Source organism: Onychostruthus taczanowskii, unplaced genomic scaffold (assembly GCF_017590055.1).
Source record: "Onychostruthus taczanowskii isolate IOZ18803 unplaced genomic scaffold, ASM1759005v1 scaffold52, whole genome shotgun sequence".
NCBI lineage: Eukaryota > Metazoa > Chordata > Aves > Passeriformes > Passeridae > Onychostruthus > Onychostruthus taczanowskii.
In genome coordinates, this window is record NW_024502791.1 from 2,437,030 (window position 1) to 2,454,729 (window position 17,700).

Here is a 17,700-nt window from a genome sequence, read left to right on the forward strand (position 1 = left end):
GTTCCCAATTTTAGGTCTGTATAACAACATACATGGTGTTACCTCCAGTAACAGAAGTAACTGTGTAGTTACACCATGTGACTTTTGAAGTGTAACTTTTATGCTGAAATGAAGAAGAGTGCTATATTTAGTACTGAATGCTTCTGCTAGTATAACTTATTCTACTCTTAAGAGCTCCATCAAAAAAGGTGGTGATCCATCCTTGTTTGGATAATGACAAAATGCATAACCACATACTTAATATATTTAGATTAGCAGCTACAACAGTTAGAATCACAGTTACCTTTGACCTCAGATTGGTTCTCTACAGTTTAATTCCATTTAATGCAATGGATTACTCTTGCTTTACACAGCCAGGAATAAAATTTGATCTATAATAAATTATTACCATTCTCTAAAAAGGAAGATGGTAATTAGTGGGGTTTTTAACTTGAAATTTGAGCAAATGCTGTAATGAAAATACAATATTTTGTCTATGTATGTATACATACATATGAATATACATTAACAAAATTATTCTGTAATATTGAAGAGTAAGGCTATAAAAGAGAAGTGTATCCAATTTTTAATTAAGGTAGTACCTATGAAAAGTGTTTATTGGTCTATTTTCATGTTCTTTTCTAAGTTCAGGGATGGAATAATTCAAGCATAAATAAAAAATTTGTAACTATTCCTAAGTCCTTCCTCACAGGGTACTTCTAGGTCCCTAAAACATACATTCTACCGTTCTGCACTGGAGCATGCAATAACAATGCCCATACCAAATATGATACCCACAGTGATGAAACTAAACAATTATTGTCATGAACACTTTTTTTTTTTAATTTTTTTTTTTTTAGGGAATAAATAGATCTGTGTCATAAATGTCATCAAATGTGTTTCATAGGCAACATCTTCTCAAAGTGAAGTCAGTATGTGTGACTCAGAGTAGAATCAGACTCTTACTTCATTGGCTAGATCCTGTTCCCATTACTATTTTAAAAGGCTGCATCTCCAATAGCAGCCTAATGAATGATTTAATGGACACATAGCCTTGTTTCTGGTGCCCATGTTATATCTGTAAAGACTTTTTTCTCAGTTTACTTCTACTCCATGTTTTCTAATGAATCTAAGCAGTAAATCATTAATATTAATATTTTATTTATTTAAGTAGATCAGCAAGGCAGACATCTCATCCAATATTGATACTTTGACCATATTATACATCTATAATATGGTCAAACTATATTATAAATTTACTATATTATAAATTGACCTGAGAAATGAAACATATCAGGACGTTAATAGTAGAGAACATAAAATGAGGGTTTCTTTAGATCCCCTTCATCTTCTCCTTAAGAGTCTGTTCTGACAGAATATTTTTATGGATTTTGTAGTCATAGTAGTCTTTTGCAGAAGCCTTAAAAGATTTAAAAAAAGATTTAAAAAACTGCTTGCAATTTTGATTTACAATCACTTGAATAAACATGTGTAGACACATCAACTATTTTTAACTTGTTAAAACATTTAGCCTTGAAATACAAAGTAGATTCTCTTGTCTCACATTTGAAGGGTCCCTCAAGATTATACACACCAATGGCCACAACCCTTAAGCCCTGACATAACTTAAAACATTGTGTGTCACTGTACACAATGTAACCCACACTAACAAAATTTTTGATATGTTGTGACCCTCTTTTTCTAGGGAGGAGATGGAGAGGTCCTATTTTATAACAAAAGAAATAAGTAAATAGGAATGGCTGATGTCTTTTGAATTAACTTTCTAAAGCTAGTACCAAACATATCCATGAGACCAGTTGTGTACTCTGATACCTTACAATTGGCTTTGCTCTTTGCTAGAACTGTGCCTGCATGGCTCTTCATCAGTGTCATCAGCTACTGTGCGCAAGAGCTCATTAGATTACTGTGATGGCAATTTCCATTACAGTTTTATGTTTATTGTATATACAGTTTTATGTTTACTGAGAGAGCTCAATTTCAGTTGGCTATGTTGGCATGAATATACTCATGCAAATATTTTTAATACAGGCAAGGCCTAACATAGCACAATGTTCTCAACTTCACTAACTATTATCTACTTAATACAGATTCCAAGATTTGACAAAATCTTAATAGAATTTAAAATGTATTTCTACTTTAGAACAGCAGTCTGTATGTTAAAAACACTCTCTGAAAGGTATATCCCATAAAAGAGAAATTGCACTGGGGAGAATTATTATACAAGTGATGCTGTTGTACATAATTTTCTCTTTATCTTTTCTTTCTAACGAAAAAAGGGTGAGGTGCAGTATTGCATTTTATTTAAATTGTATGCTCTGTCTCACCCCTCCGAAATGTATGGTATATCCCAAGCCTGTGGTCCTGCTCTGAACCATCACGTACCTGTCATCCCATTGGCCCAAGTCTGATTCCGCCCCCCACTTCAATCTCCCTCTTAAATAGTGCGAGGAGTCCAGCTGCTCTCTTAGCCTTTCCCCCCTCTTAGCCCGTCTCCCCCACTCTTGCCCCTTCCCTCCCTTAGGCTCCCCCTCCTTCCCCGCTTCTCCCTCAGTAGCCATGCTGGTCCCGGGGATGGGACCCCAAATAAACCCTCATCAATCAGCACCCTCAGAAGCCGTGTGGATTCTCCTTGCCTGCCTGCTGCTGCCAGCCAGCTCACAGCCTAGGGGGCCCTCCAGGGACACCCCCGGCCCCCCCCCCCCCCAAACGAACATCAACACATCATGAGTACTGTTGCACCTAATTCTGACCAGTTTTTTGTCCAAATAAATTTAATAGAATCACTGCATTTTGTTTCAGTCATATCCCATAGTTAAAGCCTGAGCAACAGGAAAAAATAACAATAACATTCTCATTTTGTACTTATCTAATCAACTGTGGCTTATTCATTGAACAATGATACACGGAAACAAACTGTAACTTATTTTTAACATTTTATTCTGGATTTAATAAAGACTCATGTAACACACAAAGTTGGTGGGACAAAGGTATAGACCATTCAATGTCATAGCTACAGCAGTGCCTCTGTGTTTGATTAAAAAAGCAATATGTTTATGAGCACATGCCAAACTGAACAATGGAACCTGTAAACAAATTCTTGAAAATTACTTTTTTTAGTTAAAAAGTAGAAGAACTATTGTTAAAAAGGTGTCTATTTTAGTATTCAGCAGAGGAAAAGGCAGCTAATAATTTGAAATTTTTCAATCCACCAGCTGTAATAAGAGCTAGCAAGAGAAATACTGCTTAGTGATTCAACCTTTTTTCAGAATTTAATTTTCCAAAGTAAAAAAAAAAAAACAAACCAAACCCAAAGCATGCAATGTACAAAGACCTTTCTTAAAGTTAACATGTAGTGTTCTGCAAAAGAAAATGTTTGTACTGGGATTGCATTTATTCATACTATTGAAAATAGTACTCCATTCTAGCTTCATAACAGGATTCTTTAAAATTTTTCTGCGAAAAAAAAAAAAAAAAAAAAAAAAAAAAAAAAAAGAGGACCAAACACCCAAATAACACCACAAACTGCTAGAACTTATGATGGTACTTAAGGTTAACCTACCTCTTTTTGGAAAAAGAACCAAACCAAGCCAGAAGGCAAGCAGATAAAAAGCTCATGGAGCCTCTGCAGAGCCAGAGACAATATGCCTAGTGGAGGAGCTGTGGTCCATCTGCAGGAGGTTTACCTCAGCTGAGCTGCCTGAGAGCATTGACACCAAAAAAATTATCTCATGTATAGTAATAGGGGAAACCATGACCCTGATAATATTAGTAGAAGCAAAGTTAACAAATAGCAAAATAATTCCATCTTCAGCTGAACTTATGTTTTCAGGTATTTTGTGGTTACTGCAAACATCTCTGCATTATGTCCTTAATTCTTAGTCATATATATGTGAAACACACTGCATCTTCCTTACTTTTAGTTAACACAATAATCAGCTGCTGCATCGAAGGAAAAGTCATCCCTTCATTAATTCTACGACTTTATAAATCATTTTGTCTAACTTCATCATGTGTTGTTTGTTGATCTTGGCATTTTATTTATTTTCTTTTTTTAACATTTGCAAACATTTCCCATTTTCTTCCGTTCTAGGCCAGGCTCATCTCGTTGCACCAGAAGTGGTACGGCCGGTGGCTCGGCTGGCAGCAAGCGGGGCCAGGCCCGGCCGCAGGCAGCACCGCACCACTGGAGAGAGGCAGGGGCCAGCCTGCCGCCGCCTTCACTTCGCAGGCGAGCCGGAGAGCTAAACCAGACCAGCCCGGCTCCTCCGTGTCATCCCGGCAAGGCGTGCGCTCCGGCGGCCGCGGGGAGACAAACGTCGCGGGAAGGGCGGCGGCGCTACAGGCCGGCAGGGACGGGACCGGGCACCCCCGAGCGTGCCCCGCTATCCCCTGGATACCCCCGCCCACCGTCGCTGCGGGCGGCCGCCCAGCCCGCCCCGGTGAGACCCGCGGGCGGGGGGTGCAGGATTAGGTTTCAGGCCGCCGGGGCGTGCCCGAGCGCGCTGCCCCCGCGGCGCGGCTCGCTCGGCGCCGCTACTCGGGGGCGGGAAGGGCGGAGGGCCGGGCCGGGTGGCGGGGCCCGCCGAGCCGCTGGGGTAAGCAGGGTGCTGGGCCGGGCGGCGGGGTGAGCGGGCCGCGGGGGGATGCGGGCCGGCAAGGGCGGGGAGGGTCCGCCGCGTCGCTCGAGTTGGAGCGACCTTTTAAAACGCGTTTGTCCCTCGAAGTTTCATTTATTATTGTTCATTTGATCCGAAGGATTTTGCCGGGGGGGAGAGGCCGTGGAGCCGCGGGCCGGGGGGATGAGCCTGTTGCTGTGTCCCGGCACATCCCCTCTTTCTTCCCCTCAGCCGACCGCGGGCGGCGGGAGCGGCTGTGGGGGCCGGGCTGGGCCGGGGCTCCGGCCTGTGGCGGGCGGCGTCCTCACGTAAACAAAAGCCGAGCCTCCCCTGACATCTGCGGGGAGCCCTGCTGCGCGTTCCCGCATTCCTTTTTTACCCCCCGCGGACGTTTCATGACGGGAGGAGGTCTCCTCGTCTGCCGGCGCTGCCACCGACCCTGCCAGCGGCCGCGGCCCTCGGCCGGCACTTGAGGGCGGCGGCGTTGACTCTCGCTGGAAGCCAGAGCCGGACCGGAGGCCCCGGCGACACTGGAAGTGTCCTCGGGCTCCAGGCGGGGCGGTGGCCGCGGCTCATGGGAGCGGTACCTGTTGCTGTGCTGGTGTCGGCGCTGCCCGCAGCTCCGACCCCGCTGTAGCGCTCCAGCAGCTCCCTGATAACGGCTTTGGCTGGGTGGAAACTGCGGACGAGGGGCCGCCCGCAATTGTGCTCTTTGACGAGTCTGGGTGCAGAAAGGAAAGGGATGGTTCCTTTCCCGTGTCCCCCCTTGCTGCCAGCGCCTCCCTATGTTACTGGAAAGAGTATTACGAGGAAAGAAAGAAAAAGAAAAACTCACAAAGACGACCTTTTGAACTCCGTGTACAGCATTTAACAGATTTTTGATTTACCGTTTGGCTGAAAAACGTTGTGATTTGAATTTTTTTTTTCCTTTTCCTTGTCTTTTGCTTTTATAAACACTGCAACGTCCAGCAATATTTTTGTGTCCTAATACGTGTAGAAGGTTTTTTTTTTTTTTTTTTTTTTAATTATAAACTGTTGGATAGGAAAAGTCTTTACTGGTTTTGGTCCCTGAAAGGGTGTCAGGAGTCTGTCGCAGTAGGAGAGCACAGATTTACTGAGATAAAGAGGAAGGGTCTGAATTCTGCACGTGAGGAAGTTCTATTGTGTGATGCCCTGTGGTTTCCATATCACTTCTGCCTGCATTTCCCAAGGAAACAGCAACTCCTTAGTAGGGAAGAATTTAAACTGGAAAAGGGGAAAGTGGTTAAATACTTTTTGGGATTGTTACTTGATGCTTCTGTGGAATTTGAAAGTAATTGTAACACTAAAAGAAAAGAATGCAAGTGGAAAATACCTAAGGACATACCTACCTTAACAAGCAGCATTTTTATGTAGAGAACATAGTTTTTTGAAAATTATTATCAATTTTTAGTTCAGTATTTTTTTTTCGCTTGTATTGTTATCAGTAACATGCATGTAACATTTGCTGATTAGCTGCGGTGTTTCTAATGGTTTCCGTAGGCTTTGAAGAAACGTTTCACTGGGAACTGGATACATTCTCCCTTCTTCCCACAGAAGTGCGCTAGGAAAGTTAGATCACTATCAGCACTGGGGAAAGAGAACTGCACTAGATAGATACTAATGGATCTTTTTATTCCACCCAGCCCTGGTGGGGCCCTGGTCTGTGAATTCTTCAGGCACAAATGCCTTATATCTTCTCAGTTATGCAGATAGCTGTAGATGGTTTTATCAAGCAGCACTTTATTCAGTATATTGAGAACCATTTTAAAGACCTTTTTGACCTCTACTCCATGTTTCACACAAAAAAAATTTAAAATTTTGTGAAGTGCATCCAGTACATTTTCTAACTGGCTTCATATTTGAGCATCCTGGTGAAGCAGTTTTGGCCAATATAATGCCATGCTGGTAGGATATTATATAATATATATATATTTGTATATAATATATATATATTTGTATATAATATATATATATTTGTATATAATATATATATATTTGTATATAATATATATATATTTGTGTATATATATATATATACACACACAAATATATATATATATTATATAAGGACAGTCTTGTTTCACTGCTGGTGTTCCTGACAAATACAAAAATTGACTGGTGTTCCAGTCAATACAAAAATGTGCTATTTTTGCCTTGGCAATAGTAACATATTTCTTTTGTAGGCTTTTCAGACCCTGTGCTTACATCTGAGACCCCTTGCACAGTTGTCTTGTTACACAGTGTTATGATTTTCTGTGTAAGTCACTTGTTATTGTCACAATACACAAAGAGAAATTTGTATTTTCAGTTTGTAGGGAAAATGATGGCTCTTTGTTGGTGCTTACTGGCAGCTGTTTGGAGAGGCTTTGTATTTATTCATTTATGTATGCTGTTGCCACCTCTGTGAAGAATCCAATGTACAGTTGAGGTGCAACTACTGTAAAATCTGTACTTCATCAGGTTTAATTGAATTTAATGAATATGGTTATCAATTGCCTGTTCTTGAAAACATAAAGAGCCAATATTAACCATGCCTGTATTTCATCAATTCAGCATATGTAGTGTCCCCTATATTCTGCATATGCTAAAAAGTTGCTTTTCAGCTACTGAAGCTAATGTGGAAGGACGGCAATTGATCTTCATTTAAGACACTTACTGAAAAAAAAAAAAACCACTTTTTTGTAAAAGATTATCTGTTTGTTTCATTAACAAAAAAACCCCAAACAAACCCCATCAGAAACACTTACCCTATCTGCTATGTTGTTGTTTTTTGGAATGCTCTTTACAAATCAATTTTGAATACACTGTATCACACGCTTTTAACAGTAGGTGCAATCATTATGGCTAGTTTAGTCCCATTTCCCAGTTGCAATTATTAGCATGTCAGTTACCATGGATATTTTGTCACATACTGATGTAGGGCTTCTTACAGTGTTACAGAAAATTGTTAATTATACACAGTGAACAGATTGCCAGTTCATGGAAAAGCATTTTAAGTTTTCTTAATACATTAGAGTGATACATACAGAAGGTTAAAAGTAGTTGAATGTTCAAAATTTTGTTTTCATAATTGATTCAAAGTACATGGTGCTGTTCAGCTCTATCACAGAACTTTTCTTCAGCATATAGAGCCACTACCTCTATATGTACTTTTGATGCCTTCAGCATTTTGCTAAATTTCAAGAAGCTAGTAATGTTTTTTCAAAGTGCTTAAAGTCTTAATATAGACTGTGCAATACTGCCTTTTTATTTCTGCTTTGAATGTCTCAGAACAGTTTTCATTAGCATAGCTATCAAATGTAGGTGTCAGGCATGTCTTGTTTCCTTGTTGCATTCCAGGTAGTTGATGGAAATCTGCTTTGCTCTTTGTGGAACAGTGCACATTAATTTTGCTTTTTCTTTTTGTTCTCTTTTTCCCTGTTGGTCATTGCTCTCTTGCGTTTATTATCACACCCTCTGTGTGCTTAAAAAAGTGGTATATGCAACAGCAAAATTGAATTTATGACAGGGGAAAAGTAGCTAGAAAAAATACATAGAAAAGCATGAGATCTTTCAATTTACTGTGAACAGTTTTCACAAGACTACTCGGTGTCTGGGGATCCACCTTAGTTCTCCTCCTTTCAGGAGGTTAAGTGGGAAAAATGGAAGAGCTCTTAGAAACTGCGGGCAAGGTAGAAAGTTAAGTAAGATGAGTATCTTCCGCTTCCTGTGTGGTTTGGTTTCTGTTCCTGCATCACACGGTGCTAACACAATATGCCTGTTTGAGTGATAGCCAGAAAGGAGGAGAAGATGACATGGGATAAAAATCAAGTATTAAAGGGTATCTCTAGCCCAGACAAACACAGGCAAAAGTGTTAGATTAGAAGTTCCGAAATACTCTTTTTAGCAGCTATAAAATGCATGTTGTGGTTACCTTGCTGCTTAATTTAAATAGATTTAATTTTAATCTCATGCAACTCCAAGCCAGAGATTGGGCCTAGAGATCACTCTTAAGATAGGCATTTCCTCTGTATACTCAGAGCACTTCAAGTAATGCAGGAGCTATGGGGCAAAGCCTATTACTATGTTTTCTATCTTTAGCATTGCATGTTTCCAATCCATGCTATAAGCATTAGTTTCCAAGGTATTATTTAAAATGGTTTTGTGAAACAGTAGATACTCTATCTGTCAATGAAACAAAGTAGGTTTCCATGTAGAAACTAAGTGATCAGGTATGAAGCAATGATCAATGGAAATGGGTTGCCTTACTATTTTCAAGAATCTTTTGTCTGTTTAGCTAAATGCCTTCTGCAATTTTGTGGAAAGGAGCTGATCAGATAAATATCAGATGTTAAAAAAAATTCTGCCGCCAGTGCATTTTAGTGTTTCAGAAGTGGACAGATAGAAAACAGAGTTGCAACATGCCAGCTGTTTTCTGACAACCAGTGTTATCAAAGAAGGGTAGCATGAAGAGTGGCAAAAAAACCCCATTTTTGTTCGTTAGCATTGGAAGAATCAAATTTTGGAAGTGCAAGCTTGAAAGGGATCATCTTCAACTTTGGTTTGTTCTTGGAGTGAATATGGTGTGTCACCTTATACCTGTCTAAAATTCCTTGTGTTTTCTATTCTAATGTTCTAAAACAGAAAGAAAATGAGAAGATGATGAGGTTTGTTTTTTTCCTTTTTTTGTTTGTTTGTTTGGCTGTTTGTTTTTTGTTTACATCACAGCTTTCAGCTACCTGTGTCTTTAGAACTTGAACATAGATTTAACTTGCTATTTGCTTAACTGTCTTTCTTCAATTTGCCAATAAAGTCTTGACTCCGACAGCCTGTGTTCTTGTTACTGTGAAGAGGTTAATGAACTTCAGCACTGAAATACAAAAATAGTTAAATCTACTTTGAGCTAAGCTAGTAAGCTCTTTGAGGTGTGAAGATTGTTGTATCGTATATAGAAGGGCTGGTTTTGGCTTCAGGTTCCTGTGATACAGACTGCCAGGAGATTGCAAAATGAGAAAATCAGAACTAAACTTCCTGCTCTGCTTCTAGAAATCTACAATGCCATTACAAAAATATTCACTATAGGAGAATTAGGCCTTTTAACAAATGATCATTCATTCCACTCTGCTTCTCATAAGCATGTTGTTGCTAAAATACCTAGAAGCAAGCTGGTTTAAAGGCCAGTGTGTCCTGTAGCGTGTGGTGGTGTTTATGGATATGTCTCTGCAGGTTATTTGGAGAGATGTGTGGTTGCTTCTGCAGTACTTCCACTATGTTAATGTGCCACTAAGCTGGTGCTGACAGATCCCACTTGTTAGCGTGGATGTGGCACAGAAGGAGCAATCACGTGTCTATTTACCATTTCAGAATGCAGGCAGAGTGAACAGGGGTCATCTTGGCCAGCAACATGTAGAGGCAAAAACTGGTGTCCCTCAGTGCATTGTGTCTGCCTCAGAGGAGGTGACTGAGGGAAAATATTCTGATGACGGTTTTGGTCTTTCTCATGGTTATTGCTGATGTTGACAAAAGCATTAAGCTGCCTAGCTAGGGAGGTATTCCCTTCTAATATAAACCCAAATAAAAAGAATAAACTGAAAGTTCAAAATGGATTTGCTGATAGTAGCATGGTGCTAGAGCAGTATTCACTCCTCTGTCTAAAGCATGAGGTAAATAGAAAGTAGGTAATGAGTGTCTTAGCAGAGCTAAGGGCTTCTTTTTCATTGCAAATTGTATGATATAATCTCAACCTATAGATATGTTTAGGACTTGTGTCTGCTTGTAGAATACTCTCACTATAAGTTGTTAGAGTTCATATCTTCAGAACTGCATGAACATATTGATGACCTTGGGTGCTGTCACTTGTAAAATTTGCCTTCGTCAACACAAGAAGAATGAATTTTTAGTCAAATTGAGTCATAAGATAAATCAATATCCAGCTACTCCAAAAGATAGGGATAGCTATTTCATAGCTGCATCTCTTCTTGAGATTCTTGCAGAGCTGTAGCAGAACAGTAACCCTCTGTTTTTTCCTGAGTAGTTTAATCTGTTGGACATAAGATGTTATGTGCTTGTGCATATAGTGCTGTGATAAATGAAATTACTCAAAAATACTCAATTTCTAATTTTTTGCAAGTTTTCTGGTTCCATCCACTATACAGCACCAAAGGTAGGTATTGAGAAAGAACTGGAACAGTGAAACAGGAAAGAACTGCTTTGATTTGCATTGGTACTGAGGAAAACATCTATAAGCATGACATAAATACTTCTGATTTTAAATAGTGGCTCTGAATAGAAGTGTTAGTAGTTTTTAATCTAGAAAGAAAAGCTATGGGTGATAAGGATTTGGGGAAGTCAGCTTCTTTCATAAAATTTAAATAATCTCATCCAACCCTTCCCATGTAAAATAGACTTTATTTTTGTCCTGTTTTGTGGAGTGACAAGGCGAAAATACAAGATATTTGGGTTGTTTTTTAGATCCAGTCTGCTGGATCCACATGCTAGGACTTTCCTTGCCAAGTAAGAAAAAAAAATAAATTATGAAGGCTTATTTTTATTTAAAGGCATATTTTGGATCATGGAGTAACATTACTTTGACAAAGTCAGGTTTAAGGAGTTTGAATATTGTACATTGTAATAAAAAGAATGATCAGTGATTCTGTTTCAATGTATTGTCAAATTCAAATTGAATCTTGAGAGAGGTCATGGACTCCCCGTTCTTTTAGTGGGCTGGACTGGGCTCTGAATAACCAGGTCTAGTGGAAAGTTCTCTGCCCATGGCAATAAGGTTGGGACTAGATGATCTTTAGGCTCTCTTCCAACATAAACCATTTGGTGATTCTGTGAATAAAACTGATAGGAAGCTTCAAGCATATTGAAACTAAGGAAGTCATACTGATGGAATTTGAAACCATTTTAAACCCATTTGGTTTGCTTTTTCCGCACAAACTGCAAATAGTATAGGCTTGACAAAATGATCAGATTCTACAACTAATGATCCTGTTAAGCTGTCTTATCTAGTGATCTGTCAACATCATTCTTTCCCTCTTTTTATCCGATGTCTCAAGAAAAAATTACTTTTCCTGAGTGCTTAGAGATCACAGCTCTGCATGTTTTTAGGTTCTTCAGATTCAAGAGGGGATGCTGTATTGAAGTGTTTTCCTACTATAAAGAAAAAAAAATTATGCAAGATAAGATCAACAGTTCATACACCTGCAATGATATTTGAGCTCCTCACTTCTCGGCTATCCATCTCCATCAAACATGTTCTGTCACTCCAACTTTCTGAGCAATTGCAGACATACATTTTTAAAAAGCCACAAACAAGCAAACAACAACAACAAAAAAAAAAAACAAAAAAAAACCCAAACAAAAAGCAACAAAAAATAATAACCAAAGCAATTTCAGAATTTCTTCCTCCCAGTGTAGAACTTCCTTCCTAGAAACCTACACTGATAAAAACTCAGCTATCATCCATATCTGAGTCTCAATTCCAGTAGATATTGATAGTAGAGGCTCTAGTGTGAGAATCCTGGAAGCCTGTAGCCTTGTGGTTTATATGTCTTTTCTTTCAAAGGTGACTGTAAAAAGTGTGCTGTGGCTCATGCAACTGAAATTGTCAACAAGGAGCTTGAAAACTGATCCCTCAGGGAATGTCTTTTGTGAATCACTGAAAAGGAAAGCAATGAAACTGTAAAATTTCAGTGGCATCTATGATTCATAGTGTCTGATTAAAGCAGTGCAGGATGTGTTGTGCAGCAGCATGCAGACAGCTACTTTGATATGGAAATGCAAATAAATTACAAAGTATATTCCTAAAGCAATTTTCAGGAAGATTTTGAACACCAAAGTGAGTCAGAATTTGACTTTGAGGTTATTTTAATTATCTGTGGAGATAGTTTTTTTGTGGATTGTTATTTTGCTGTTTATTGCTTTCAAAAGTCAAGCTTTTTTCTTTCCCTTCAGAACTTAGTATTTCTATAAATGTGACCTTTTTTCCTTTCTGTTACTTTTCAGGGAAATATTTACAGTCTCTTTCCAGTTTTGAAATAGAAGCTAAGAAGCAGAAAACATGTTGGAAACAATTGGTAATTTTTTTTTCATTTGTATCACAGTATTTTTGTGGCCACATCAGGCGTGTGGGATTTGGGATATCGGTGTATACTTCTGAGAGAGGTTTTGAAAGAAAATAATGTACTGTGATTAGAAATGCTGTTGTGTTTAGGTTTTTGTATTGAAAACAGAAGTTGTACAATCATGTTTAGTGTATTTAAATTTGAGCCTGTAGTCTTGATTTCATTGTTTAAATCTTTTCTTGAATTAAAACTTTGCACGGAAAAGAAAGATGTTTTCTATTATGACTATTTATACCCCTATTTATTTACAGTAGACTGTAGCCACAGTTCCTGTAACAGAATTTCAATGAAGACTCTTTCATTTTTTTTCAATTTTATTTTTGTCCATCAGGAAAATGGACACTTCCTGATGGACAAAAATACAATTTTCATTGGCTTCTGATTTATGCTTTGCCTCTGACTTCCTGCTTCATTAGAGAGGCTGGGATTTTTGTTCAAAACAGGGCCATTCAAGTTCTCTGTAGTTTAAACAGTAGAGAGGGTTATATTTAAACCTGTACTTTGGGTAGATGTTTCTAGACTGCTACTGACTAGAAATGATTATTGCTACAGATACACATCGGGCCCTCCAGGCCATGGAGCGCTTACAGACAAAACTTCGGGATCGAGGTGACATTGCAAATGAGGAGAAACTGAGCCTATTAAAATCAGTGCTTCAGAGTCCTCTCTTTAATCAAATTCTGAGCCTTCAGACTTCTGTTCAACAACTGAGAGATCAGGTAGGAAAAGCAGTCTTGCAAGTACAAGGAGAAACTTGCTAAGGTAATGCAAAGATGTGTGTGTTTCTGCTTGTTGAACAGTGAAATAGCTTAAACTAAACATCTGATCCAAGGTTTGGGGACATGGCACATTGACTTTTTGGGGCTTTGTTGAGGCTGTATTTTGTGTATGTGATTTTTATGTATATGCTTTTAACTTAAAATGTGTAGGGTAGGGAAATGGTGATATGGGTTGGGGGTTAACATAAAGCTTTATTTTTCCGCCCTTCAAAAGGAGCATGTTTTCTGTGAGGTCTAGGACTTTTTCCCTTTTATTGCTCTTTTGTGTCTTACCCTGCTAAATAAGGATGTAGATGGAATCTGTAGAATGGTTGACTTCAGAAGGAAATGAAGATCTCTTTTGTACTTTGTATAGGAATAAAAGATCAAAGAGAAACCAGATCTCTTGCCTTCTTTTTGCTTGCTCAGGATATTAAGTATTAATTTTCTACATGTTTTCAATGATCTTGAGAAACGGGTCAGCAACTTGGCTATATTGACTTTATGTGTTGCTGTAATTTTCTTGTCAGCAGAATAAGAATTTGAAGAATATAGAAAATAGTTCAGTAACTGAATTAGGACTAAACTATGTATCTGGCTTTACAAAGTGTCATTCCTGTTGACTCCTCCAAGATGGCCAGCTCGGTCTGGTATGCAGAATTCCTGAAGTGGGAGGGAGCAGACTCTGCACATGTACCTTATCACCAGTGTGGAGCCTCATCTGGTCTCTGACCAGACTGTGATGAGAAGGATTCCTCACAATCCTCACAGTACTTCAGCTGTGCGGCAGAAGAATGCACTGTGGCCCTTTATTGTTTCTTGTGGATCATCTTGGTGCTATTTTTCACAAAGAAATAAATTAGAATGGTGTCTATGCTGTACTCATCATGATGTTTTTCAGTTTTTGTCTGTTTAGAGACTTGATGACATTGGAGTAATTTAAAAAAATCTCAGGGAAAAAAAACTGTCCTGAGGGTTTGTTTGCACTGCCATTTGGAAATGAGAATTTAACAGTGACCAGAAATTGTGTGAATTATGTGGTGAAGATGCTGGGAACATGTATTGAGAAATAAAAGTATGCCTGAAACATTAATAAAAATTTGTTAAAATGGCAAATTAAATTTTCACTTGTGGACATTAGCTATGAACTTAAAGGGTGGCTATCTATTTAAATGCACTTGCCTAAATTAGAAAATGAAGCAGGAGATACTAGGATGGATAATTTAAGGCATGTATTTTTTCAAAACCAAAAAAGAATAACTTCACTTTCTGTCCTAACTCTGCAGATTTGTCTGTGAAGTAACTTTAGTGATCTGTGCATGTTTCATGGGATGTACCCTGTCTAGTTGACAGGGCACCTATTTGGGTGTGAATTCCCTTTTTTTAATGTGTGCTTATATGAACACTTACATGTGTTAATATATGTTTTCAGTATTCTTAGATTTGTGTCAGTTCTTCTTCCTATACTTTTTCTGTAGAATTTCTTCCCTACAATATGACATGAAATTACTTGTTTTTATTTTGTGCTATTTAAATATTTGCAAAGCATACTGAAACAGGACAAAGAATAAAAGCATAAAATAGGCAGTTATGTTAAAAAAACCTGTGTTTTCATAGGTGCACTTTAGGAGGACACCCTTCAAGGGCACCCTTTTTGCAACTGTCAGGGTAGTGTGCTCTTGAAGCTCTTAAGCAACAGGTTGATGAAAACTCTGAGGCATGTGAGTAGTGACCAGGTTTTTTGGCCAAGCTGTGCCAGACTAAGGAGAGAAGTTGTGTCCCCCTACAGGTACAGTCAGAGTCATGTTTGAGACGATGTCAAACAGTGCTGAGTTGTGCAATGATAAGATGTTGCAGCTTCTACTCCCTGGAGACTAAGGTGGCTAATTTTTTATATTTAATGATGAGCTGCAGTTTAATGGGCATTTGATTGTTTTTGAGGTGAAATGTGACAGTCTGTTAAACTGCCCCTCTGTTTTTAATAAGTTTTTAAAGAGCTACAAGACTACTGCAAAACTCTTGGGGAGGTCATCTTTTAGTGTAGTTTGAAAGAGGGGATGGGAGCAGAGAAGCCAGAATGGCAGTTTACTTCACAAATCAAACAGGTTCCTTGCAAGTATCCCAGAAGAAGCAGGTCAATCAGTGAGACTTCATTGTGGGCCTCTAGGATCATCAATACATTTCAAGGTAAAGATGTATTTCTGGCTTGAGACACTGTCTGGAAGGCATAGAGATGATAGTGAAAGTCCTGCCCGCTATTCGTGCAATGTGTAGACTGAGTGGTATGTTGCTTTATCTTGAGGCATGTTGCTAAAGTCAGCAAATCTGATGCCTTAGTTCTTATTAGTACGCTTTAAAGTTGTGTGGTATTTTTTTTTCTTAAATGAGGAACCAGGATTTGTTTGTACTGCAAAACTGTCATTGTGAAGTTAACTGAATTGGAAAAGTCTAGGTACAACAAAGGGATTTTTTTTGTGGATTACTGTTTTGACTTCAGAAGTCTTGAGCTGGGGAGCGCTGAAGGAACCATTTTTTTTCTTGTCTCTTTCTGTACTAGTTTTTCAGTTAATGCTTGTTTTCTGATGTTGAAGAGCAGTCTTCTTGTTTGAAGATAAGACAGAGACAGAGAAGAAAATCAGAGATTGTGGTGTTTTAAATATTTTAATAATATTTTATTTTCTTTATTAAATATTTTAAAGAAAATGATCGGACCATGTTAGCATTCCTGTCCTGCTACTCTTCCATTCCTTTTTGTCTCTCAGTTGTTCACCTCCTCTTCCACTCCTCCTCCTGCCTCCTTTCCACTCAGAGCTCTGCCAGAACAAAATATCTGGTGTTTGGCTCAGATAGCAGGGCTGCATTTCTCAGTTTTGGTTTTTTTTATTTGGTAGTTTGTTTTGTTTGGTTGGTTTTCTGTTTGTTTTGGTTTTTGGGTTTGTTTGTTTGCTTGTTTTTCTGTTATGCCTTTTGGTTTTGTTTTTTTGCTTTTACTTGTGAGTTTGACCATAGTTTTTCTTTCACAGTACTGGTGGATAGCAGCTGGGTGTCAATGCAAGAGAGGATTTAGGGAAGAAGTGAGAAACTGTCTTTTCCTATTGCCGGTGAACACTTAACAGTGTTAACTCAACTCTGTATTTTGCACAACTAGAGATTTTCAGTTCATGTTTTGAACCCCTTTTGGCAACGATACTGTTTGAGCTTTTAAATGAAGTGATAACAGGAAATGCTAATTTGGGATCTACTTCGTCTGCTCTGAGGATGGAGTCATAAAGGTGCAGCCTGCAGAGTGGTACTGGTGCCAGTTCCTGTTCCTGGGAGCTCAGGGCCTTTCCCTACTGTTGTGCTTGCATGTTCTCTGGCTTGTGCTTCCTCACTTCCAGTGTGATTGCAGTTGCAGCTGGCCTTTTTGCTGCTCAGGAATCTTGCAACCAGTCCTGTGCTTCTTGGGGTGTCCAGGGCTGCTGCTCAGTGACTGCAGTGCAGAAATACTGAAAAGTTCTTGTTGTTTAGTAAGTTGAGACCTAGCAATGTTGAGAACAATACTTTAAGTGTTGATACAGTACAGACATAGCTTGTGTTGCTTTTTTGTTAAAGCACTACTACATGTAAGCACTGCTTGATTGTATTCGATGTCTGTGTAACTAAAACATAAATTTTGTGTTACATAAATAAAACATAAATACTAAGTGGTATTTATGAATTTTCTTTTTATCTTATGCAAATTATATCTGCATAGGATATGCTTATACCATAAAGAGAAAGCCAATCAACGAAAAACAGCATAAGCAAGCTTATAAAACTAAGCAGTAATGTTTCATTATGTAATTATACAATCACAGTGCTATAAAGCTACTTTTTAACGGAATTATGGTGATTGTACTACTGCAAAGTAGTGCAATTTATAAGTTACGAAAAATATTTCATTTTAAGATTTGCACTTGTGGTTTATTGCTCCCCCTGGAATGACCTATACTTCTGTGGTGAGCAAGAATGTATAGCAGTTACTCTACTTTTTTGTGCTGTAAGCCTGGATTTCAGAGGGCACATGGAAGAGAGTGGTCATCACATTTCTGCTTATAAATTTGTCTTGGAATTCTGAACTTCTACATTAAGTACTACTGTAAATGTCATCCTAAATATTTTTATAGTTTTTAAGGTGTAACCATGTCTGTTTCAGAAGAGGAGATGTGAAATGTG

General features: G+C 38.7%; 1 protein-coding gene across 16 annotated transcripts in view; it reads left to right on the forward strand.

Moving 5' to 3' along the window:
• The first annotated feature begins 4,108 nt into the window (after positions 1–4,108).
• MPDZ (multiple PDZ domain crumbs cell polarity complex component) overlaps positions 4,109–17,700 on the forward strand; it is a 99,539-nt gene continuing 85,947 nt past the window's right edge. For 9 of the 16 annotated variants that reach the window (XR_005953515.1, XM_041416440.1, XM_041416442.1 and 6 more), the window contains exons 1-3: positions 4,109–4,595; positions 12,627–12,697; positions 13,298–13,464. Coding sequence is in view for 15 of the 16 variants with exons in the window: in XM_041416440.1 (XP_041272374.1) it covers positions 12,682–12,697; positions 13,298–13,464 (183 nt within the window). In the remaining variant the exon portion in view is untranslated. Of the gene's footprint in view, positions 4,596–12,626; positions 12,698–13,281; positions 13,465–17,700 lie in introns of those variants that run through there. The other 7 variants (XM_041416448.1, XM_041416447.1, XM_041416449.1 and 4 more) reach the window with 3 other exon arrangements.